This window comes from Epinephelus moara, chromosome 12, assembly GCF_006386435.1.
Source record: "Epinephelus moara isolate mb chromosome 12, YSFRI_EMoa_1.0, whole genome shotgun sequence".
Lineage (NCBI taxonomy): Eukaryota > Metazoa > Chordata > Actinopteri > Perciformes > Serranidae > Epinephelus > Epinephelus moara.
In genome coordinates this window covers 28,257,976-28,284,372 of record NC_065517.1, presented here as the reverse complement: position 1 = coordinate 28,284,372, position 26,397 = coordinate 28,257,976, and the positions used below count along the sequence as shown (strand labels likewise).

Sequence of the window (26,397 nt, the reverse complement as noted above, 5' to 3'; positions counted from 1 at the left end):
CAGAATTCAAGCAAATTAAATGAGGCAATTATCAGAAAACACAAAGAACAAAAAATAAGGATAAAATACAGTCACTGAAGCAGAAAAGCAAAGTTGGCAACTAATTGCCCTATAGATTCCACTGAGGTACAGGAAATCAAACAATTAGAGTCGTACAAAATAAAAGAATACAATAATCACTGACAACAAAAAATATAGGCCTACTGAAAAAAAAAAAAAAAAAAAGCTTTCCTACACCCTTTATCAAGACGGCCTTACAACCCCCTTACAAAGCTTTGCTGTCCCCTAATGGGAGTCAGGACCTTCAGACTGGGCACCAGTGAATTAACCTATATCACCATGTTAATGGAAAAATGTCATAACACATGCTCTGCCTGTCACACAGTCCCCTCAGGTTCCACGGCTGAAATCCGAGCCTTTGTATCTCCGATCATTGGGGTCGTTAATGTCGTTGATTAACCAGACAGAGTATCAATAATTAACTGCGAACGATAAAGACCCACACCCTCTGTCACACTGCTAACCCTTCAGCCCTCATTTAGATTCATTTAATGACGCTGCGGCCTGGAAAACATTCAGTGGCATTCACTCTGTGGAAAAACTGGAACCTAATGAAGGAGGCACTTTGTAACTGCGGCAGATCATTCAGAGTTGTCCTGGTTGCCCTCGGCTTTGATAAGTTCCCTCAACTCCAGCTGTCAGTTGTGTGAATGTGACTCTCAGACGAAAGGCAAATCACTGTGATCATTTTGTAGAGAGGCTGTGTTTGAAAATCTGTGGCTCGGTTTGCAAAAAATATCAAGGTAGAAGAGAGCGTTTCAATTCACTTCCTCTTTCCCTCATCTTTTCCAATGACTGTCTCATTGTGTGCTCGTGCCTGCACTCAGGTATCTGTCTTTGACGTCAGCAGGATATAATATAAATGTATAAATGTGTATATATGTCACAGAAATCACAAATCAGTATTAAAGGTATGTTTTAAAGTAGAGAAACAACACTATATGCAGATAAACGCAGTTAAATCCCACACAAACAATGGTTTAAATATGAATTATAGCACAGTTAAGCATGATTTTTACACCCCAACTTCAGCTTTCTCTCCAGTCCATCCTCCTGCCTGTATACCTCTACCTGGTGTGATGGGAGGAGCCTCGGGTTATCGTTAATGATTCAACACCAGAGCTGCTGAGATTGACAGATAGACATTGAGAGTGAGGAAGAGAAAGAGAGGAGAGAGAGCTGGAGAGAAGTAAAAATAGTAAAAGCTGAGGAGCAGACATGGCAGTGTAAGCTGAGAAAGTGTGCAGCCGCGGTGGACCAAGTACTGCTACGGAGGTTGCAGAGTGCACGCTGGTATCTGCTCAGGTGTGTCCGGGGGTCACGGAGGTCAGAAATTTATCAAGCAACTCCTCTACAGCTGGAAGTGGATCTTGTGAGCGGTTCGGGGTGATTATTGTCCCCTGTATGATCCATGTGGCCTTTATAGGCTGGACAGACGTTCATCTACTCTCCTGATCCACACACAGCCTGCAGGTGAGTGCGACTCTGTCTATAAATCATGGCATTGTGCCTCAGTGTGGCTCCATGTGTTTAAGGTACAGATGGTTACTTTTACAGGCTTGTAAACAGCCAAACACACCTTTTCCATTGCTTCCTTCTGTAAGGCACTAAAGCTGTCGCCATCACAGTTCTATTAAGTAAAAACATGCTCATCTTCATGTGACAGAAAGCTGTAATATCCACTGAAAGAGTCTGCCTTAAACACACCACCAGACTTGGCACACGCTCTCTCCAGGTTTCTATTTCAGAGCATCTTATAAGAATTCAGCTGTAGTTACACTCGGCCATGAATTAGTAATGAGACAGTATGGAGTGTACAGTTTGCTGCCCGTATCAGTAAAATGGTGATCAGTCCAGCATCATGTTCTCCCTGTGCAGCTGACAAGAAGACAGAAATACTCCACCCCTTTTTTTTGTTGTGTCTGCTAATTTCCTGCTCTCAGTATTGTTGTAGTCGCTGCATCACCATCACCTGCCTGATAAAAATGTTGTGAGTAATGTAACTGTTTTAGTTACTTTATTAAAGTAATGTTACTTATTACATTTGATTACTTTTTAATTACTAATTCTGATGTGACTAATGGCAGTTACATTAACTGACCTGTGCAATACACTGTAAACCCCAATTCACTTACTCAACTTACCATAAAACTTCAATTAGTAGCCCCGGCTATTATCCGCTTGAATCACTGAAATCAACAGGCCTGTATTTGGAACAGGCCTTTAATTCCTTTCACACAAAAAGGTTGCTCTGCAAAGATGGGAAACACAGTCACATAGTTTATTTAACCGGTATTGATATTACTTGTTTAATAATCAGGCTTCAGATAATATATCAGTTATGAATCATTCATTCAATCTAGCTAGAGAGACAGAGTTGCAGCACTCGAGGATAACAGCACCCAGCATACCGACACAACAACACTTTATCTTGTTAAAACAATACTCACAACTTGGATTAATTTTTATGAAAAACCTTTTTGATTCTTTTGATTTCAGGACCCTTATAGACTAAAGGAATATGAATAACTTACAGAGTGATTGAGGAATGGACACATAATTTGAGGTAGCCAGTAACCCAGTTTTACACATCCAAAGTACTTCTATAAAAAAATGTTTTAATTGCTTGGCAACCAGACCAAGCGTCAAACTGAGACAGGCGTTTATTTGTCAAAATGTGTAGCTACACCAGGCTGCTAAAAGGGACAGAGCATTTAACTAGGACGAGGCTCTTAATCAAAGTTTTACTGTAAACATTTTTTGGAAATGGCACTCAAAACCTTAAGTTTAATGCAATACAGTAACATGAAAGTTTTGTGTAGACAAGACACAAAATAAATGTGTCACATGACCCTTGTCTGACAAAAAATTGTCAGAATGTCAGTTTGACATAACTTGTTTTTGTTGTTTGAGCTTTTAATTTTATATCTTATGAACATAAACATTTTTCCAACCATTTTTAATTTCATTGAATTAATAAAATATATGTTAAGCATACAGTGATAGTGTTGTTAATTGGTCTTGAACTAATTAGGCTAAATTCATAAATCTTAGTCAAATTAACTCAAAGTGTTTACTTAACATGCTTTTTTTCAAGTTCACAAGCAATGACTTTCTGTGTCAAGTGAACATAGAATTTTTATGTCATTTTGACAATCCTTGACATGTGTGTAGACTTTAAGTTAAAACTTTGTTTCCTCAGGTTTGACATTGAGCTTTTCGATATCAACAGCATTTTCACCGCTGGTAAAAAAGTGTTACACTGTACAGAAATGTTGGAGCACTTTTCTGATTTCAGAAGCAAAATACTGTTGAATTTCCAGCGCAGTCATTTTGTTGACAGATGAGAGGTTGTGCAAATTTAAATAAGACAACCACTAAAAAACAACACTCAAATTTGAGCACATACCAAATGAAAGGAGCCTGTATGAACAAAGAGACAGCTGTAAGACATCCTTCCCTTGATGGTTACAATCAGATCTGTCCCTCTGGCTCTGCTGACCCGTGTTGTCCAGAAATCTGCCAAAAGAAGATGCAAAGAAACAAAATGAATGCTATATACTACATAAAAACGTTTTACTTAAAAGAATACACTCCTACACTACTTCCTCAGTAACTGTAACGTATTACAATTAAGTAATTCAATTATGTAACTCCATTACATTAACTGGTTCTCCCTAACACTGTTCAGTGATAAAAATTATATTCTATAAAAATAAAATACAACTGCATTCTGCAATTTTCCTTTTGATACTTGTAATTACGTTTTCCTGATAATACTTTTGTACTTTTACTCATGTAACATTTGGATTTTAGGACTTTAACTTGTAATGGATTATTTTAAACTTATTTAGGTAATTCTACTTTTCCTCAAGTAAAGGATCAGACTACTTCCTCTACCACTGTAAATAAATGGATAAAACAGCCAATAGGCTACACAGTTGCTGTTTCCAGTTGCTCAGGGCTGAAAGAGTTAAACTAAAAGTGGTTTTCCTCCATTAAATGTTGACCTGCAGGCAGTAAAAGTTAACATCCCGATCCACCCTGCAAGTTCCTAGAAAGCTTACAGATTATGTTTGTCCACAGCTCTGTGTGTGTTTGTGTGTGTGGGGTGTGTGTGTGTGTGTGTGACAGGTTAATATATCCTCCTAAGGCAAATTTGACTTTCTAGTACGTAGTTACATATTTTTTTGCAGCCATTGTGTTCCCTGTAAAATTTTAATGACCATCAAGCTTTCTCTTTCCCACAACACTGGTGCACATTAACCCCTGGCCCTGCAGCTGCATTGTGTGACGGACTGGACTGAAGTATCACAGTGTTGTTGATAGTAAATCACTGGTGTCATGGAAAAAAAATATCACATCCAATCTAGGTGACTGCAGTAAAACTGCCTGTCAGAATCACCGTCTGTCCAGATTTGCAACAAAGGAACAATTCTGTTTAACAGTGGAACAGGAGCCATTTTATATTCTCCCCTCACAGTTTGCGGTGCTGTTGCTCATTGACTTTATGATTCACTTTAACATCATGTCTAATCTCAGAGCTGTCCAACGTTCAGGGTGAGGCAGCTGTAACTGGGGGTCACGTGACGAGCACAGTGAGGCAAGGCCGTAGCCATGGATTCAACATTGTACTATTGTTGGTAGCTGGGTGAATGTGGCTAATTAACTGCAAGTAACTTAGCTACCGTAGCTGATATTAGTAATGGCTGATTTATTAGCACTCACAAATCAGCCAAATTCCACTCTGTCACTTGCAATGGGAGCACTATGTATTCATGCTATGCTACAAACATCAGCAGCATGATGAGGTGCCAAACGTCTATTCTGCACTCGGCGCTGCACATTTGGCTTTTTTTTTTTTTCTGGTTGGCGAGAGCTGAAAAATGTCCAACTTTAAAATGCTATGCTTGTCACTGTCACTTTTAACCGCTGCGGTCCAATCATAGTGGAGGAGAGGCGGGATAAATATCACAAACATGGGGCCAACGGACCTGCTGGTCTCTGTGGGTTAAGAGAGGAAGCATAAATCAATATATATATATATATATATATATATATACACACAGTATATCAACACATTTCTCCTCCATTGTTATTGTTGTTCAGCACTTATACATGCGATATGATGATGGTCTTCATGGTATTCCTCCCACCTCGTCTGTGATTGAATGGCTGGGTAAAAAGTAACAGTGAGGAGCAGGCCAGCCATCAGGAAATATGGGCTATACACCATTTTGAAAATGGGAATGTTCATTTTTCCCTCGCCAAAATTTAGTGTAACTTTGGAACATTTTTAGCCCCCTTTCCAACAAGATAGCTTAACATGGTTGGTACCAGTGGATGCCTCAGGTCCTCTGGTTTAATATGATACCTATGTCATCATATTAGCTTTAAAACTGAGCCCTCTACTTTACATTTATTCATCATGTAAATACATATAACTTGTACTGTCGATAATTTAAGTCAGGAAGTAAATGTTTGCACTTAATCCCATTTAAGGGTCAACCACAGACCTTTTCGTGGGCGCTCCTTTGGTCTTGGGGTTGACCTACGAGTTGAATGTTTTGCAACTCTCAGTGACCAGAGAAAAACATCAAATGTGCAGTGCCCAGCACAGAATTGATGCTTGGTGCCTCGTCATGCTGCTGCCGTTTATAGTGTAGCATAAATTCCTGGCGCTCCCATTGCAAAGAATTTAAAAAAATACACTGGCCTCATAAAAAAAAGCTTTGGTGGACACTAACCCAAACAGATCCTAAACGCATGGCCTGTATGCTTGTTAGCAAACGTTCTGACAGGAATTTAGCCAACACATTCTCACTCTGATTTCGTCACATATTGACACATATTGACGTTTGGTCATGGACTTTCCATGTCCACATACGTTGTGCAAGGTACCCTGGGTGAGTTGGTTGTTGATGTTCTGGGACACCCTGTCAAGTTCTGCCTGTTACATACATTGTCTTCTTTCAAAATACACTTTAGTTTTCACAGGAAATTTAACGTTTACATACAGTTTCTTTCAAAATAAAAGCACTACGTCATTACAACACCCCAAATTGACTTTTTTTTTTTGCCTTCAACAAAAAACGCATGTCGTTCAGTTAAGGCAACAAAAGCACTGGGTAGGTTTAGGAAAAAAAACAAACAGGGTTTGGCTTTAGAATCTTACGGGACGCAAACACCACTCTCTCCGGTGAAAGTTGGTGTTTGTTAGACCCATCCACCACCACTCCTGCCCGCCCCGATCGGACTTTCGCAGCCTTAACTTCCATCTTTGTCCCACCGTGTTTACCCCCCATGCCGCCGAAACCAACTGCGTATCATGCCAATATTAAAGGATGTCTTTTTTTGTTGGTTTTTGATGCCGCAAGTCAATGCTTAAGCGCCAGATTTCGACGACTTCGGAGTGAGACTGGGCTCAGTTAGCATAACATTGTGAGACGATAACCATTCATAAAATATGCATTTTCATAACACTTTACAAAGGCTATCACAATAGACAGCGATTTAGCAATATATTATATTTTGAGTGGGTGGATATTGGGGGGATGTGCCCCCCTATAATCACTACCTTGCAGTGAGGCAAACTGCTTGCCCACCCCTGGCTTTACTGAAGCGTATGCGTTTAGGATATTGATTGGGTAACCTTGTGTTTGCACTGATTGTGATGTTTGGCCTGTCAATAGAGGCATAAACATCTTTCAGTGAACAGCAAAATGAAAATAGTCGGGGAGCTTTGTTATCAGCGTCTGCAAACAGATCATCTGTAAGACAAAAAGATATTAGCTCTGTCGTGCGGTTAACCTTTCTCACGCTCTACTAAATCTGTGTCAGCTAATTTGTTAGCATGTGTGCATATCTGTTGCTCTACTCTCAAACTTTAATTGTGCAGCAGAGGTTGTTCATGTCAGACATTACTGTAGAAGCACACAAGAAGAGAGAGTAAAGAAGTACACTCGAGCACGTAGCCTGCAATAGGGGAGCTAATAATGAAGGGTTTAATTTGACAGATTCTGTGCAGCTGACAGTCGCAGGTACAGTAATAGATCTTTAGCGCAAGCTGGTAGGGTGTGACAGCGTTCACAAAGCACCCTGTTGACTGTCCATCATTAGTCTGCATTATTCAGTGTGGCTCTTGCTGTGTGTTGGCAGCAGAGTAGAGTTCAGTGTCTTGTGAAAACGGCATCAGTGTAGTTACATACAGTTGAAATGTGATGTGTAGGGCTTTGTCTGAGTGAGTCTCCACACGTGTTTATATTTACCTGCCTACCATTGATTCTGCTGTCGGTCATCTTCAGTCTATCGATTACTCACATATATATCTTACATTTTTTGGTATTTTTTCCCCCCCGTAGTCATGGAGAAGCAAATAGAGGAGCTGAAACAGCAGCTAGAAAAGCAGTGTGTGATCAACCAGGAGCTGCAGAGGCAAAACAAAGACCTGGGTGAGTATGATCACGACTACATCACATTAGAGAGTAACTTTACATTAGATCACACCCAGCATCACAGCTAGGTGTGATCCAGCTGGATGTGACCACATGCAGCTGTGATATAGTGCAATGCTACATCACTTTTGCACAGTGAGCTGAACATAAAGAGAATAAAGTCACCACGGAAACTGCAGTCAAGACATGCCAAGCAGTATTTTTAGAGAGCCGTGACAACAATACCCTAAAACCATAAAATGTCCTGTTCAGTTCACACCTTAGTCACAGGTCTTTAATAACTACATTTCAGGGATCATCATAAAAAATGTTTGTGTTAAGAACATGCACTCTAGCAGCATGTTCCTCGTATTGTTTCAACGTTGAAAACGCTTTTCTGCTTTTATCCTCACAGAAAAACGACTGCAGGAAAAAGAAAAACTTTTGCAAGAGCTGCACAGTCAATATCATGATCTGGGTAAGAGGCCATCATGGGCACCAGGGACAGGAACACACACACACACACACACACACACACAGTCGAGGTGACCTTTGATTCAACGTTACGCTCCAGCCATTTACAGTCCCTAACCCTTCCTTTGCATTCCCGTTTGTTTGTCTCAGACTTTCACTCTCATGGTGATAATGAAATCGAAGCAGAGGTCAGGAAGAGCCGTGCGGCCGTCATTGCCACTGAACCAATCCCTGAGACCCTGGAGATTAAACGCATGAGGGTCAAGAAAACAGCTAGGTTGGTAATCAGTACTGCTGACGACAGAACATCACATTTAAAGCAACACTTACAAACTCTCACACACAATGCATATAGTATAATCCAAGTCCCATTTATCCAGTCGTATGCTGAGTGCTTCCCAAATACATGCATTTTTGCATTAAAAACGTATTAAAAAACGCATGCATAAACAGTCTTGTGCGTTGTGTGAGTGTTTGTAAACAGATGTTTTTGTATAATTAAACGTGGCCCCTTGTTATTTCAATTCCTGAAGAATTTTCTGTTTTTGGATTCTTCGTTCCTTGTGAGAGCATGCGATAAAGCCAAAGTTTGCTTCACAAATTCAAGGTAACACAGGATGAATAATTGATACACAAATGATCATTTTGTGGGTGAAGTATCCTTTAAGTAAGTCCGCACTGGATTTTTTTTACTTGCCACTGTGGCAAATTCAATGTATCATGTCAAACACCTAAATCATGTATGATGGGTTTGAATGTTGAGGGGGAGCTCTGCAAGTTTTCAGTGACCTTAGCTCACGATGACTTCTCTCACCCCATCATCAGCGAGACGAATCTGATCGTCAAATCCATCCAGAAGAATGACTTCCTGAGCCGCCTGGACGAAGAGCAGACAGCCATGATGGTGGATCTCTTGGCGGTGTCTAACTTCAAACCGGGGGAAGACGTCATTCAAGAGGGCTCTGAAGGAGACAGCATGTACATAGTAGCAGGTGGGGATTCGCCTGAGTGTGTGTGGATGTGTCTTTGTGTTCATCTTACTGTGGCTGCATGTGATGGAGGATTTTATTTAAAATTCTACATTATGTTTTAAGGTTCTCTTTTATGACATGAACCCCTTTATTTAAAAAAATCTATATAATATTTTATGGAAGACTATGTTGAATATTCTAAATATTTATCTATGAAGAAACTTCTTTTTTTCCTTCCACCTTTTAGCTGGTGAGCTCGTCGTCACCCAGGCAGGCAGGAGCCTCCGCAGCCTCACCACTGGAGATGTGTTTGGGGAGCTGGCCATCTTGTACAACTGCAAACGGACAGCAACAGTCAAAGGTCAGTCCTGTAATGATGACCTCTGGAAGTTGTTTATCTTCATACTATAGGTAAACTGCAAGACAAGATGCCAAAATAAAATGTTGGTATTGTATGTTTCTGCATACCACAGATTACATTCAGGTGAGCTATTGAGCGCTCCAAAAAGTGGGTATTTTTAAACAAGAGGTTGAGACATTTCCAGCCATGTTTGTGGCGACAAAAGTGGGTATTTTAATTGAGAGTTTGGGACATTTCCAGTCATGTTAGTGGCGACAAAAGTGGGTATTTTAATCGAGAGTTTGGGACATTTCCAGTCATGTTTGTTGCGACAAAAGTGGGTATTTTAATCGAGAGTTTGGGACATTTCCAGTCATGTTAGTGGCGACAAAAGGGGGTATTTTAATCGAGAGTTTGGGACATTTCCAGTCATTTTTGTGGCGACAAAAGTGGGTATTTTAATCGAGAGTTTGGGACATTTCCAGTCATGTTTGTGGCGACAAAAGCAGGTATTTTTTATAGAGAGACTTGGACATTTCCAGCTGTTTATAGTGTCCAAAATAGGCATTTTAAACCAAAACATGATGTCTTCCTAACCTAACCAAGTGGTTTCTGTGCCTAACCCTAACCACATGTTCACCACAGTGATGTCAGAACATAAAGTTGAAAATTGAAACATAAAGACAGGTAAAGCTTCAATTTATCCATCCATGTATATCCTATCCATATACATAAAATGTACAAATGTAACATATCGGTGGTTTGTAGAAACATACAGTTTGAGTCTAAATAATTGTGGTATCATTTAATTGTCTTTCTACCACCTGCATGAGGGGCCACATGCACACATACAGACACTCACACTGTAGATGCCTCAAATCAAGTTTTTGGTCATGTCACAGAGGGGGTCAGGTAGGTCGCTGGGTGTGATATTTTCAACTGTGCATTTGTATAATTTCAGTTTTAGTACAAAGTGGCCCCTTGCACTCTTTTCTAATGATAGTAAAGCCAAACTTTACAGTTCTGACTTCAACTTTTATCACTTTCCCTCACACTGCAGCAAAGACAGCAGTGCGTGTTTGGTGCATGGAGCGACAGACCTACAGGACGATCATAGCCAATAAGTCCAAGAAGAAACGGGAGCAGCTCATGGGCTTCCTGAAGACGTGAGTTTAGAAACTCTGCAGATAGAAGAAATTTAATATCCTGTTTGATTTGGTGGTTTCCTCTCACGTCACACTGCCATAACAGTACTTCTTCTTCATGGATTAATTGACCATATAACAACTGTTTCTAACTCTGCTGCTATATTTTCTGTATGCTGTCACAGGTCTCGGACTCTGAAGGACCTGAATGATGTCCAGTTGTCCAAAATCATTGACTCCATGGAGGAGGTATTTACTCAGATGTTTCACTGTGAACTTGGAGTGTTACAAGTCAATAGAAATCCAGTCTTTTTATATGCTGACAAAACACATTTTAAAACATTTGTTTTTGAGGATGAACTCAAAACCGATGGTCACTAAGTTAAAAACAAGGATTTCTTATGTTTTAAATCGCAGTAGTCTGGAGAGAAGACATTTTTAAGACACTTGATGTGAGATTTGTGGCTTTATTTTCCTGTAAATCACAAACTCTATTTTCATCACGGACATTTGATATAGTTTTGTCATTATATTGAAATGACTCTTATCATTTTGCCTCCCTCAGGTGAAGTACCAGGACAAAGATGTTATAGTTCGAGAAGGAACAGAAGGAAACACATTCTACATCATCCTCAAAGGAGAGGTACTTTCACGGTGTATTATTTTGTGCCCAAACTCATATCTAAATGTGTCAGCGTGCTGCACCAACCAGGTCGTACACTGTATACATAATCATGCGCTCACCCCCTCTTCCTCCCTCTCATGTGTGTTTCCCCCTCAGGTCCTTGTGACTAAGAGTGTGAATGGGCATCAGAAGCAGATTCGTAGGATGGGAAAAGGGGAGCATTTCGGGGAACAGGCCCTCATTCGGTAACCATGGCAACACATCACATGCCTCAGGGCATTTGTTGGAGCTTTGTACAACATCCACTGCACTGATGTCATGTCTGGCATTATGGTTTCACAATCTGTCAAGTATCTTCTAAATATGAACAGTCATTTGCAGCTACTGAAGTAAATTAAATCGCTCCACTAAATTAAGCAAACCCAGAATGTTTTCTTCTTTGCTGTTTTTAGCTAAGTCAAGTAGAAAATTCAAAATTTCTTGCAAACTTTTAATTGTTGCATTAAATGTTAAAGTTTACTCTTCTGTAGAAAAATTGTGGCTGGTTTGTTGTGGGTGTTTGTTAAACAGCCTAAAAACCTACAGTACCATATAACAGACTCATTGGTTTGATTATATAAGGATGATTTTGGCTTTCTGAGATAAAAATCATATGATTAAAAAATATTCTCCGCATTTACATTATTGAGCATATAACACAGTAACCTTGTTGCTTTATTTGGAGGTTTTTCAGATGCAGATTTCTGCAGCATAAAGATAAACACATTAATAAATATGTAACACTTCACTTTTCTTAATCCACATGTATTAAAGAAACACTTCAACACCCGAATGAACATTTGTATATCAGTTACCCACCCTGTGTTACATTAAATTTGTGAACAAAATTTAGTTTTTCTTACATGCCTCCACAGTAAATAACTGGATAAAATTCTTGATGAGTTGAAGTCATAGGGGTCCATGTATAACACCAGTAAAAACTACATCAAAACATCTGTTTACAAACTCTCACACAACTCATACAGTATAATCCAAGTCTCATTAATCCAGTTGTATGCTCAGTACTTCCCAAATAGACAGCTCTTTATGACCAAGGGACTGAATGGAAAGTGAAACTTATCTATGCTCTCCTCAAAGCCAGACTCCATTCACAAAAACAGTAAATTTACCTCGCTAACGATGGGAGCTGCTTGTCTACCACTGCCTCGATCAGTTTGTTTATTTTATGTTATTGTATGACTTTGGTGTTTTAAAGCGTTAATATGAATTTAGCAAAGTCACACAATAACACAAACTAACTAACTGAGTGAGGCAGTGGTAGACCAGCAGCTCCTGTGTCCAGCAGGGTAAAATTACTATTTTTGTCAATGGACTTTGGCTTTAAAGAGAGCATAGATAAGTTTTACTATCTGTTCAGTCCCCAAAGGAAAGAGCTTTCTGTTTGGGAAGCACTGAGCTGGATATATGGATATGACTGGATAAATGAGACTTGGATTATACTGCATGAGTTGTTTGAGAGTGTGTAGACAGATGTTTCGATTAAGTTTTGCTGTGGTTAAACACGGACCCCTATAACTTCAATTCATGAAGAACTTTCTTCGTTTTTGGATTCATCATTCAACATGGAGGCATGAGAGAAAACGTAATTTTCTTTACAAATTCAATGTAACACAGGGTGAGTGATTGATACACAAATGGTCATTTGGGGGGTGAAGTATTCCTTTAATGTGCTTTAGATGATGCCAGCTCTGTAGCAACAAAACCGTAACCATGTAAGATGGCAGTTTTCAAAAGTTTCTGAGACAGGGTGTTGACGAATGTATATGTAAGTACTAATGACATACAGTTTTTCTAGGCTGACATGTGTGCATTGTTTTCCCTCTTGCAGGGAAATCTTGAGAACTGCCACCTGCAGTGCTGACGGCCCTGTTACCTGCTTTTCCATTGACAAGGAGTGAGTCTGGCTCCTCATTATTTTCCTCAGGGCGAGAGAGATTCTTGAAGGGATTTCTCCAGGGTGTTTGTTCTCCGTCGCTGTTGCCTTGTTTGCACTGTGTTTATTTTTTATGTACTTTGCTGGTTGATGCAGTTTATGTAACAATGAATTTTCTTTAGGGTATTTGAAGAGACAATACCCATAGAACACCTGGAGCTGTTTGACGAGTACGTATGGCAGAACACTTTTCATCAAAAACTGTTCACTCCATCATAGTGAGAATAGTGGGGTGTGTAAATGACTAATAAACTTCTCTGATTTATTTGGTTTTTACGTCTAGCTCCAAAGTGATGCAGGAGGCACAAGCTCCACCAGAAAAATCCAGGTGAGTGGGAGATGATAAGATTTCATGGATGCAGACTGAAAGATGTAACACAATCATATGAATCACACAAATGACTTCCTCAAAATTAGAGTTTAAAGTTCTCTGTCTGTCTCGGTTAGTCCCAGCTCCACTCTGAGGTTTAAGGACCTGGTTCCTGTGCTGTACCAGGAGGGCCGCTTTCAAGGGGATCCTGTCACACTTGGAGTTGGAGGGTTTGGCCGTGTTGAGCTGGTGAGCGTTTGTCTTTGTATAAGCACTGTTTCAATATTTGCTAGAATGTAAAAAGCATTAGTTCTCTTATGCAAAACCATATTGGGATTGAATATGGTTAGAATATATTAGACTGAAGCCCAGTAATAAAATGCAAGTGGTAAGACTGGAGCTCAAATACTGAGGGGCTGTATTAAAATCATTAGGGTGAGGAGAGTGAGCTGAATATAAAAATGTAATTTATCAAAAACAAGTCCCTTTCATGTGTTATTTATATTTCCCAAGGACCCTTTGCTTTACAAGTACAATACGCCTTCCCCATGAATAGATTACTGAATGGGCCTACCAGGCCCCGGGGCGCAAAGTGTTCATATACCAGCGCTATTTCAGTGGACAAAAGATACCAGTGTGCAAAGGCACCTTTCACGGCAGTAGGAAATGCACTGAGCAGTGGCAGTTTCTAATGCAGTGTAATGTAACAACGTAATGTAAGGAGCTGTAGAGTCTCCATAGGGTGGGCAGGAGGGGAGGTGGATGGGTCCAACAAACCCTGGACTTTCACCCAGGAGCTTGCTGTTTGTTTCCTGTGTGAATGTTGAGCCAAACTATGATGTTTTTTTCCTAAACCTAACCACATGCTTTTGTTTCACAAGGAGATACACATAAATACTAGATGTTTTACCAATGTTTTAAGTTTATTTTGAAAAAGACTGTATGCATCTAACAAGCAGAAACTGTACATTTCCTGTGAAAGCACAAGTGTATTTTGAAAAGACACAATGCATGTAACATTTGATAGACTGGGATGAGAAGGCATTGTGTGAATGTGATATCTTAAGAACTCCTTGGGGAATTTCTTTTGGCACAAACATCCACTTGGACTGAAAGATGAACTGATTAAAACTTGGTGGTCAAAGGTCACTGTGACCTCACAAAACATAATTTGGCAATAACCCAAGAATTCATTTTCGGATTATATGTCTCAGTTGGGGTTCTATTTCATTCTTCCTGACCGTATCTGGCGGTCATTCAGAATTTATAGAACCGTAGTTACAGCTGTAACTCTCGTTTTCACTGCAGTTTGTGTCTCCCAGCTTCTTGCCTGCTTATGCTCAGCTCTGTGTTGTACACAAACCACCAAGTCTGTGGGGTTAAGATACATGCCCAAAAGAACGACCCACATTTCTGGTTGGAAGGAGAAACACACCTACTTTTAAACATTATGACAGACTTTGATATTAACAGGTTTTTGGATATATGCAAATATTGCAACATTGCCCTTTTTAAGAAGGTGGTTGAAGGAATTTAAAAGGGAGGCTGTATTCATACGACAGAACCATTCCGCAAGCGGAGGAAAACTTGTGAAATCGTGACACAAGAGACTGCCATTTCACTTTCCCATTTAGAGTATGCACAGCTGTATGTATAGGAGTATAAGTAACTTTGAACTTTCAATAAGGGCAAAAAAAGTGAGTTTTTTAGTGCGCGTTAACAAAGTCATTGTTTTGTTGTCATTCTAAGATGACCACAGTGAATCATGGGAAATACTACGCCCTGAAGCGAGTCAGCAAGAAGCACATTGTTGCCAAGAGACAGGAGGAGCACATGCTGTTTGAGAAGAAGATCCTTAAAGCTATCCAGTGTGACTTCATTGTCAGGTGTCTGCCATCACACACACACACTTGTTTAATCACAACATTTAAAAACAGTTTAATATACGGTTGATTTAAAAAGGTGTTAATCTTTAATCTGGCTTTTGTATTCTCTCTCTGTAGACTTCACGCTGCCTTTAAAGACACACGATATATCTATATGATCATGGAGTTCTGTGGTGGAGGAGAGATCTGGACCAAACTCAAAGAAGTGTGAGAAAACAGTAACACGAAACAGCTCACTTCCTCATTAAGGTGTTGGGATAGAATTTTATGAAAGAAAGGACATTTTATTTGAGCAATTTGGCAAAATCAGTGACATTTTTATCGGTAGGGAACTTCATTACTGCCGTTTTTACACCCTGAGATCTACACTTAATAAAGTTGCACCTACAGTAGCTGCTAGAATCTGACACACAGATATCAGCAGTAGAAAGTGATGAAGGAGATCAATTTGTTTGAAAGTCATTAAAGTGAGAAGGAGGAAGTTGTTGGAGAGGGGTGATTGAACCTTTCATGTCTCTGTGATTTTCAGAGGACGTTTTGATGAGTCCATCGCTGTGTTCTGCACTGCCTGTGTGGTGGAGGCCTACGTCTACCTCCATAAGAAGAACATCATGTACAGAGACCTGAAACCTGAGAACCTGATGTTGGACGTAAAGGGTTACGTCAAACTGGTGAGTAGTTATCTGTGTAAGTGTAAGGACAAATTAAATATTCAGAAAATGCGCCTGTTTGTTTTTATTGAGAGATCTCTAGTGGGAGAAAATTACACATGCACTGAAGCCCTCCTAATTAGTGAAACCCATTGTTTTTTTATTTCACCTGTTATGCTCTCAGATGTCCTTTTGTTTCAGCAGCTGGGCATTTGCACAGGTTTTTGCCTTTTTATCAAAAGCACAGCTGAACATGGACAGGAAAGGTTGAAGAATGACATTCAGCAAAGGCTTTGGGCCAGAATCAAATCCCAGCCGCTGCAAAGGACCCAGCCCACATGGGGCACACACTCCAGCATGCGAGCCAGAGGTCGCCGCAGCAGCTGGACATTTTATGGACGTGCAAAAAAAACTGACCTGTGTATGTCTCTTTGCAGGTGGACTTTGGTTTTGCCAAGGAGTTGGTGCGTGGAGAGAAAACCTACTCATTCGTGGGTACTCCTGAGTACATGGCCCCAGAGATCATCAAGAACCAGGGTCACGACTTTGCAGTTGACTTCTGGTCCCTGGGCATCCTGATCTATGAGCTGTTGGTGGGAAGGTAATGGATTACTGAACGAGCTTATCAGCACAGGCCCAGGGGCCCAAAGTGTCCCCCTGGCCCTCACTTGCAAAACATCACTCAAATTAACGTGTGATGACCAGAGAGACTCAAAACAACCACAAAAAGATGCAAAGGAACTGCAACCCCCCCACAAAATGAATGGAGTGATGCCTGCAAGTTAGTCTGATTCATACACACAGGGGGGAGGGGGATTTATCGCTCCCCAATATCTCATATAAACCTGTGGGGAACGATAAGGCCCGAGTCTAGATGCCAAACTCTGACTATGTTCTGCTGTTGAAGTAAACATTTAAATGTGAGTTTTCTGACTGAACTACAAAAACGGCCAACACTACCACAAAGAGACACAAAATGACTACAAAGAGATTCAAAATACCTACTAAGCAACACAAAATAACCAAAAATAGACATAAAATCACCTCAAAGAGATGCATAATTAACTCAGAGACCACAAACGACCACAAGGAGACACAAAACAACCACAAGAAGACACAAAATGACTACAAAGAGATTCAAAATACCCACAAAGAAACAAACATAACCAAAAGTAGACACAAAATTACCTCAAAGAGATAAAGAAATTACCTCAGACACAGATTTACCTTAGAGACCCCAAACGACTACAAAAAGACAAAAACAACTACAAGATGACACAAAATGACTATAAAGAGATTCAATGTACTCACGAAGCAGCACTAAAAAACAAAAAATAGACACAAAATTACCTTAAAGAGATAAAAAATCTTACCTCAGAGATTAAATTACCTTGAAGAGACATATAATTACCTCAGAGACCCCAAACAACTACGAGAAGACACAAAACAACGACAAGAAAACACAAAATGACTATAAAGAGATTCAGAATGCCCACAAAGCAGCACACAATAACCAAAAATAGACACAAAATTACCTCAGAGAGATAGAAAATTACCTCAGAGATACAAAATCACCTCAAAGAGACGCCAAATTTCCTCAGAGAACCCAAACAACTACAAGGAGACAAAAAACAACTACAAGAAGACACAAAATGACTATAAAGGTATTCAAAATACCCACAAAGCAGCACACAATAACCGAAAATAGACACAAAATTACCTCAAAGAGACACAAAATTACCTTGAGGATACATAGAATAACCTCAGAGACCCCAAGCAACTATAAAAAGACAGAAAACATCTACAAGGAGACACAAAATGATGATAGAGAGATTCAAAGTGATTACAAAGTGACATTAAACAACCAAAAGAGAAATAAAATGACCTTAAAGAGACACAGAATTACAAAAAAAGACACAAAATAACTACAAGGAGACACAAAATGACTATTAAGAGATTCAAAATACCCACAAAGCAGCATGAAATAACCAAAAATAGACACAAAATTACCTCGAAGATACACAGAATTATGGCAGAGACCCCAAACGACTATAAAAAGACACAAAACAACTACAAGGAGATACAAGAAGACTACAGAGAGTTTCAAAATACCTACAAAGCATCACAAAATAACCAAAAACATAGACACAGAATTACCCTTAAGCGACACTAAATGACCTCAAACAGACCCCACACAACTACAGTGACCCCAAAGAGACACAAAACCACAAAAAGATGCGTAACAACTACAGAGCGATGCAAAACCACCACAAAGTGTGTGTGTCTTGCTCCTGTGTAGGAGAGATGGTGGGGTCTTTTACATATCTGTGCCCAGGGGCCCATTTATATTCACCCGTGGCTATTTACTAATGCACCTGACCTTGAGTGGAAGCAATCATCTCTGCATTCTTGTGTGGTTCATAAATATGGTGAAATAGCAGTGAATCATGAACGAGTCAAACCTTAATAATAACCAGTAGATGGCAGCAAAGAAATATGACACACAGGCTTCAGCGTCTGCAGTCACAGGCTGAGGTTACCCGACAGCAGCTGACTGGTTCATCTCTGAGCCATTATTTTTATTTCTTTGCTTTAAATTCTCTTCTCATTACTCTTCTCTGTTTCCCTTTACAACCTGTCAGCCCTCCCTTTTCAAGTTCAGAGCCTCAGAAGATTTACGCCAAGATTTTGGACGGGGTGCTCAAGTACCCACCTTACCTGACTGAGGCAGCCAAGTCCATTATCAGCAAACTGTGCAGGTGAGACGAATGTATCGGCTGGATGATTAAAATGTCATATACTGATATTCAAAATGAACTCGATGAATAACTTTATCATAAAATAGAACTGGATCATCTAATATGTATGGTAAAATCATAGAGGTTTGAGTGTATGATACAGTTAATCCCAGTGTAGAGTATGAATTATGGAACATATCTGCAGAGTTATACGCTGTATCATGATGTGCACTTGCATCTTCATGATTTTTGAAAAGTGGAATCTCATGAAATAAAAAGGGATCTCGTGTTTTTGTTTGCAGACCTCGGCCGGGTCAGAGGTTAGGAAACACCAAGAATGGAATCAAAGATGTCCGGCACCACAGGTAACCATGGCAACATGTCCCATATGTATGGGTGTTAGATAAATATTGGGTGAAACGACACAGGAAGTACTCACCAGTTGGCTTAATTTAATTTTGTAATCAAAGTTTGTTTTCGTTCTTATCGTCTTGTCCTTATGGTTAAGGTTCCTCCGCTGCTGACTGAGCTTCTTAATGTGGGCTGAATCATTTCACTTATTTCTCACTCTCAGTGTGTTTGACCTGCAGTCTCCCTCGTCTCTTCCCTTCAGGTGGTTCAGCAGTATGAACTGGCACAAGCTGCGCGTGGGTCAGCTCGACGCCCCCACAGTCCGGCTCATACGCAAGGCAAGTCACACTGCTATTTATTTTTTCTACTATTGTGTGAGAAGTGACTAACACCTTTTGTTTGGTTGAAGGAGAACAGAAGCAAAGAACACAGCTGGTTCACTCCACAGAGGATTTTGTAGAGTCATTTTTAAAGACCTTTAAAACAGTTTCAGATCTTCCGTATTTCTGTACTGAATGTGCATTTCTAACTTTGAATATGAAGCCCAGTCACCAGACGAAAATGTTGGCATTGTATGTTTCTGCAAACAATGAATATGTGTCATACAAAGTTTCTAAAGTAATGTAGTTCTGATTGCATGTAGCCTATAGGCTGAATCACTGTGACGTCATGCTAGCAACAACAGTCACTTCTGAGCAGACTATTGCTTATTGATTTGACTTGCAGATATGGTGGTGCAGTGGTTCGCATTGTCACCTCACAGCAAACAAGTTCCTGTTCCCCCCTGTGTCAGTGTGGGTTTTCTCAGGGTACTCCAGCTTCCTCCCACAGTCTTGGTTAACTGGTGACACTGACTCACCTACGGACAAAATTGTCCGCAGGTGCGAATGTGAGTGTGAATGGTTGTGTGCTCTATGTGTCAGCCCTGTGATAGTCTGGCAGCCTGTCCAGGGTGTACCCTGCCTCTCCCAATACAGCTGGGATAGACTCCAGCAGTAAAATGACTATTTTTGTCCATGTGTTCTGGTGGCTTTGAGATAATGATTTCAGTCCCTGGTCAGACAGGGCTGGCAGACAGCAAGGTAAAACAATGAAAATATTCTAAATATACCATATACTTAAACTGATTTTTTTTTAAAGGGTTAAAAAAACAAACAAATTTGGCAGCATCTGTTTCATATTATGTACATGACATGAGGGTTTTCTACCCAGAGATCATTGCAAACAGACATTATGAATCAGCCTATGAGCTGACTTTGTCACCTGGAGGGAAAGGGGATGGAGGATGGCGTGTCACTTAGGCGAGACGATTGCCAAACTATGGCCTAGGGGCGATTGCTCTGAGACAACAAGGGAGGCTGAACTTCCCCTAAAATTTCATAGAAAAAATGGTCAAATATGCACTATTGAATTTACATTAAAATAAGAATTTACATTGCATTAAACGTGCGTTACATTGCATTAAACGTGCGCTAGGATGCGTTTCACATCATGACTATGATGTTCAAACGTCAGCGGGTTATCACCAGTTTTCAAAAGCGACATCCCTGTCATACATTCTCGTGTCAGCACGGTGGACGCGGAGCCTCCAATGAGACAGCGCTGAGCAGGTTTTTTTTCATGCAGCAAAGCGAGACAGTCATTGGATAAATGCGACAAAATCGTAACTTCCGGGGAGGCTCAGCTTCCCTGGGACCTAATGGAGCGGTAGGCAGGAGAAGTTGCTCGGTGTATGCATGATGATTGGAGGAATTGTCTAAGAGGCTGAACCCCTTTGTGATTGACAGCGCTTACCATTTCAAGCTCAGCCCCATCCAGATATTTGTGAGTGGAGTCTTCTGACAGCGTGTCGTCTGGAGTTTCTTATTTCCATAAGTGATATAGCTCATTTTCACCGTTTTAAACCCATCTGAAAATCTTTGAGGTGTGTTTTGCTGTGGTTCTATTCTATGGCATGAGTGTAGTCGAATAATGGCTTTCATTAAATGTTCCTTTTATAAGTTCCTGCCTCGCTACAATATGACAAATTTTATGATGTAAACTTAAAGTGAGCTTCCCCTGTTTGAAAGACCAGCAGCCACCACTGATATGGAACTATATTCAAGACTAACACACAACAAAACCAGCTTTGTTTTAGCGAGTCATTGGATTTTTCACCAGCTTTTAGATGCAAAAGACGGGAGCTTTGTTGCAGCTTGTCGCTGTCTTTCCAGCCTGGGTAGTGGCACAAAAAACGTTGTTTTTCCTGAAACATGATCTTTTCTTAACTATAACCATGTGTTTTTTGGCCTAAAACTAACCATGTCATCCACAGCGTTGTTGGAACGTATCCACTACATAATAACATGTAAATGTAACGTATCTGTGGTTTGCAGAAATGTACAGTGCCAACATTTCCTCTGGCGACTGTGTTGTGAATATGTGCAGCAATCAAAGTTGCAACACCATTAGATATTTATTAGGAAAATAATACCTCAAATTGAGCACCAATAAGACTGTGTGAGTATGGTTTACAGAAATAAATTTAAGCCAAACTGTTAAGAAAAAGAAAATGTGTGTTTACTGGTATGTGCAGAACAACATCATTACTCACAGTGAAAGGTTGACAGCTTTTCAGGGCCTTTGACTTTAAAGCTTCTATTTACATCTAAGGAGCAGGCTGGGAGGGACAGACTGTTGTTAATAAGTCACAGTTTGACAGCAGTGCACATGAGTGTATTAAATGCACATTATTTATTCCTCTTCCAGGGTCCCTGCTACATCAACTTTGATCGTTTCCCTCTCGATCAGACCAAAGCAGACGAGGAGTTCTCTGGATGGGACCGTGACTTCTGAAATTTGACTTCTGATGTCAAAAAGGATCAAACGCCTCAAGAGTTGCCTTCAACACCTAAATATGGAGCCAAATAAGAACGACGTCAGTGTCAGACAACACATGATGGCAGTCGGAGCTTCATATTGAAAAAGCACAACCAATTTCAAACTAATTTAATTATTAACTTAGAGTGAAACTGCAGGAAACCACCTCTCCCTGAAACTTCTGTTGCCATAGAGAGACGACCATCTAGGTGGCAAAGGGCCAAAATATGAGGAGGTGTTGAGAGAAGATGTTAGGACATTCTGTCTGATTCAGTGCCTGATGAAAAGTGTTAACATCATCTATATAACACTCACTGATTAGAATAAAAACACCCGTCCATGTGCTTGTTAGCTGAGAAAAAAAAAAGGCTTGAGTCATGTTGTACAATCTGTACAAAAGGCCAGCTCAACCGAGCCTGACAGTAAAATCGATACTGATGTCATATCTGGATTTTACCCCGAATGTTTATTGTCCTTTTGGATCTATGTTAGATTTAGAGATGAAACATTCCTAACTGCTGATAGCAAAGATGGTAAATGCTCTAATATTGTTCCACATGTTGCGTTTTTTATTGTAAACTGACATTTTATTGCAGTTTTTCCTTCAGTTTTGGATAATCTGCCCTCTTTTTCTGTGCAGATTATTTCCAAGCACCTTGATTGTACCTTCAAAAGATCAAAGAACATCCTGATAAAAAAGATTTCTACAAGACCTCAGTTAATAAAAGTGATCTAATATGCTTCATTTAGCTGTGTCTGTTGTATTGTACTACAGTTGTACCCACACATATGGCGTATAGCAATGAATGTGTGAGCAATACAGAAAGGGAAAATGTGCTAAAAATGTGTTGTTATCAGAGAGTGAAATTATGTGGGGCTGAGTGCAATGCCGACAGGTTGCAGCTGATTGTTTGGCTCCGGAGGGGTCCAGCTGTCTGTCATGGCTGCAGGTTTTGAGGCAAGAGGAAGGGATCCTTTTTTCCCTTCCTGTTAATGCCTGTGAATTTCCTACTGAGACTATTTTTCCACGTCAGAAAAAAAAAAACCACATGAAAGCAATCATATCTTCCAAAAGGGGAAAGATACACTGGCAGATGTTTCCCCACTGCACTAAAATAGTAAACACCTTAATGTTTAGGATTTGAAGCATGGACAGCAGTGGATGTGCAGTATAGTACAAAATGATCTCTCAACAGCGGTGAACTGTAGTTTCCTGCTTGGTTGCATGCAGGATCAACATGTGTTTCGGGACAACGTTATCTTACCTGCGGTGTGTGTGACTTGAAAGAGACAGAGGAAACAGGATTAAAGGATAAAGCTTGTGTTATTCTATAGATTTCTTGCTGTCAACAAATCCAATGTAAACACCAGAAAAAAACCCCAGACAAACAAGTAACAGAAAAAAGCACATTGTGTTTATTCTTTTCTTTGCTTCTGTCTTACTCTGTCCGTGACACTCAGCCCTAAGGCAAATATTTGCCTCCACTTCCATTCAAAGCGAGGGAAGGGGTGATTTAAACATTCGCTTCCAGTGGCAAAGCAAATTTGGTGAACTTGTACTATAGATTTATAATGATACCTAAATACCAGATGCCAAGATGGCGCCTATGCATTCCAATGGATTTGCTTGCTCCGGGTTTACTTCCATGGTAAACTAAATATATGTGCAGTAGTTTAACGCCCGGAGTTCCCGCTCAGTTCATAGACTTTACATTGTGATGACGTCACTGATTTTTAAATAGTTTTTGCAGCTCAAGGAACATTTTGAAAATATAAAACGTCCATGGATCAAAAATTGGCTGCAAGGCATTCCTTGGGCCCTGACTTTGACCAGCAGGTCACAACCATAACCAACTGCAAAGAAATATGCGTGGAGAAGACACTGATTGTTGATAGGGTATGATAACGTGAAAAGTGAAAACTGCCCCACATGTGAGATGCTGCCTAGCTGGCTTAAGAAAATGGAAAATATACCAATAACATCATATTTTAGTAGCAAGTATTAGTAGTATTTAGTAGCAAGCTAGCTAACATTAGCCAACAAGCTAGCTTTCCTTGTGCGTCATACCCGACACCGTCCACATCCAGCACAACTATCATCTCGGCAGGTGATGCTCACTCGCCTGCATTTGTCATTTTGGCCCTTGCCATCTTGGAATTTTGGAGCCAGAAATGACCATATTTGGATGAGAGGAATGAGATAACCCTGATGCTAGCTGCTAGCCTGATTAGCATGGTGCTTTTACAGTTATGGTTTATTGTGATTATGCTAATGCTTGTTTTCACCAGTGTAAAACTGGCTTAAAACCATTATAACAAAATTGAATATCCGGCTCCTTAGAGGGTCTTTTAATACAACCAAACACTGAACAAGACTTTTTTAGGCGGCCAAATGTTACAGTTCACACCTTCATGAACTGAAAACACTGAAATAGTGACAGCTATTGCTATGCCAATAGTTTGTGCATCTGCGGTTAAGCCTAAGTTACATTACCTATCAAATATTGTTACCATGGTAGTGTTTTGTCAGTGGATGGCACCCACGTGTCACTCAAAGTGACCAAACCCTTAATTATACATAACTTAAAGCCTTGATAAAACTTGATAACTGGTGAGTTTGCAAAAAAATTCACCCTCTTTCAGTTGGCATGAATGTAGAAATTAGCTAAAGTGACCAAAACTGATTTTCTACCAGGCTGTAAACATGTTCATTTCTGCTATAAAGGTTGGGCATTTTAACATAGCGGTCTATGAGGATTGACTCACTTTTGGAGCCAGCCTCTAGTGGCCATTAGAGGAACTGCAGTTTTGGCACATCCACATTGGCTGCTGATTGAAAGCACAATTGATGCATTTTCTGAGTATCTGCAGCACCAGAATAATATATGTGGGATTGACTCAAACTAAATGACAGTGCCCAGGTTCATTACAATGAAGGAAAGTGTTACCCAGTGCAACAATGTGGCTCACTGATGTGTTTTTAATAGTTATTGTACAACAATGAAGCTCTATGACACAAAGGAATGAGAAATATCAGCCTTTGGCAACACACACAACAGCCTACTTGTTGATTGGATTCATTCAGATCATATCCTATTATATTGTTTTTTTTAATTGTGTGACAATATATTAATTAAATGTATTATTGTATATGTGACATGGTTTTACATCATATAGGTCACCTCGAATTATTACCTTGTAACCGCAGCAATACATATACTGAGCAGCAGTAAGTGCTGGGTAGACTATTTGCCTGCAAGGCTCATACCTATACAATACTGGCTGCCCTTCTCTCTGATTAATGAAGGTTGTTTGAGCTGCAGCCTGACAGAAAGAGCTTAAAGCACTTTTAAGGGCGGATAAACAACTCATATCATTGTATGAATAAAATAATGCAATCTGTATTATGATTAACAGTAAACATTCTCCTATAAGACGGAGTAAGAGGCCACTGATGTAAGATAAGGCAGTGAAGGTGTATTAATTACAATATGACCCACTCTGAGGACCGTGGCAATGTAGCAATGTAGTTAATTGAACTGATTTATGTACAAAAACAAAAAGACAGGCAAAAGACATGAGATGTGAAATGACAGAAGAGTGAGTGGATATGTGGGAAGTACGGTGTGCAGGAGTTGGTGGAAAAAATGATAAAAGATTCAAACAAAGCGCATTGAGAGACTCTCTGTGAGGATTAAAGTGGCAGTTTCTGTAGTGACTGAGAGCACTGGGCCCAGGTGCTCCCAGTCGGCTTGAGTGGATGATCCCGCCTACCAATCACATCCACCTGCAAGAGAAGAGCAGACAATGCACCAAACAGAGCAGAGGGTCGTTACAATGAAAAAAATGTGAATTTAAGTAAAAATGCAAAAACAGCATTACTAAACTGTGCAGGGAGGCTCCAGATCCACAGAGACACAAGGTTCTGTGACAGTTTGTGGTTATTTAATTGACTGTAAAATTATTTTATAATATATAATACTATGATTGTTAATCCTGTGTGCACAACAAAGCACATTATTAACTTAAATGATGGGATGCTTTAGGCAATTATCTTCCAGAGGGGTCCTGAGTTAAATCATAGTTTTAAAAGCCTTTATTACTTCAGTGCTTACATGCTGCAGTTTATGAAATTTATGCTTAATACATACAGGATACAAAAAAGAGGAGGTGGGAGTCATAGGAAGGCTCACATTTTTGCCCATGGGCCCTGTAGTGAGTGGATCCCAGAACATTTTTTGTTGTTGTTGGAGTGCCATTGTGCTGGAAAGCATGATAAGAAGTGCAATCATAATATATTATTTAAAATATCCCCAACATCATTAGCTGTGTTTCAATTTGAAGAGCAAATTTTTTACAGGAGGTACAAGGAGGAAGAATGAACCTTAAAGGCCCTGACATAGCAAGCCCACGGTCGGCCGTCTGTCAACATTAGGCTGTCGGTGGGCATCTGTCACCCTGGTTGGTGCGGTGTGTCCTGCACTGCTTCCCCTTGTTGGCCCCCACCTGGGTTTTTATTGGCTGAGTCAGTATGTTGAATTGGTGTCGGCAACGACAGAGCA

The 26,397-nt window shown here is 40.1% G+C and overlaps 1 protein-coding gene and 1 long non-coding RNA gene across 3 annotated transcripts; one reads left to right on the top strand and one right to left on the bottom strand.

The window, feature by feature from the left end:
- The first annotated feature begins 15 nt into the window (after positions 1 to 15).
- On the top strand, positions 16 to 22,570 carry prkg3 (protein kinase cGMP-dependent 3). 2 transcript variants are annotated; one of them, XM_050057798.1, is made up of 22 exons: positions 16 to 1,533; positions 7,422 to 7,511; positions 7,909 to 7,971; positions 8,118 to 8,244; positions 8,793 to 8,959; positions 9,186 to 9,299; positions 10,339 to 10,444; positions 10,609 to 10,672; positions 10,989 to 11,066; positions 11,205 to 11,293; positions 12,937 to 13,002; positions 13,164 to 13,211; positions 13,325 to 13,369; positions 13,489 to 13,600; positions 15,101 to 15,237; positions 15,355 to 15,444; positions 15,767 to 15,908; positions 16,325 to 16,488; positions 18,530 to 18,646; positions 18,928 to 18,990; positions 19,239 to 19,314; positions 21,725 to 22,570. In XM_050057798.1, the coding sequence occupies exons 2-22, from the start codon at positions 7,424 to 7,426 to the stop codon at positions 21,809 to 21,811; spliced, it is 2,043 nt and encodes a 680-aa protein (XP_049913755.1). In that variant the 5' UTR covers positions 16 to 1,533; positions 7,422 to 7,423; the 3' UTR covers positions 21,812 to 22,570. The 2 variants fall into 2 exon arrangements, with proteins under 2 accessions (XP_049913755.1, XP_049913756.1); XM_050057799.1 differs by lacking the exon at positions 16 to 1,533 and adding an exon at positions 7,241 to 7,300.
- LOC126398468 (uncharacterized) lies at positions 1,545 to 5,807 on the bottom strand. The gene is made up of 3 exons (XR_007570776.1): positions 5,577 to 5,807; positions 3,470 to 3,579; positions 1,545 to 2,311 (listed from the first exon to the last, which is right to left on the bottom strand). It is a non-coding gene; the product is annotated as an uncharacterized LOC126398468 (long non-coding RNA).
- Positions 22,571 to 26,397: the final 3,827 nt, after the last annotated feature.

Excerpts from the sequence above, each read along its gene's own strand:
- prkg3 (XM_050057798.1), top strand. The coding sequence starts at position 7,424 with ATGGAGAAGCAAATAGAGGAGCTGAAACAGCAGCTAGAAAAGCAGTGT. Across the intron at positions 15,445-15,766 it reads TGGACCAAACTCAAAGAAGT|AGGACGTTTTGATGAGTCCA; the intron begins GTGAGAAAACAG and ends TGTGATTTTCAG. Across the intron at positions 15,909-16,324 it reads TAAAGGGTTACGTCAAACTG|GTGGACTTTGGTTTTGCCAA; the intron begins GTGAGTAGTTAT and ends GTCTCTTTGCAG.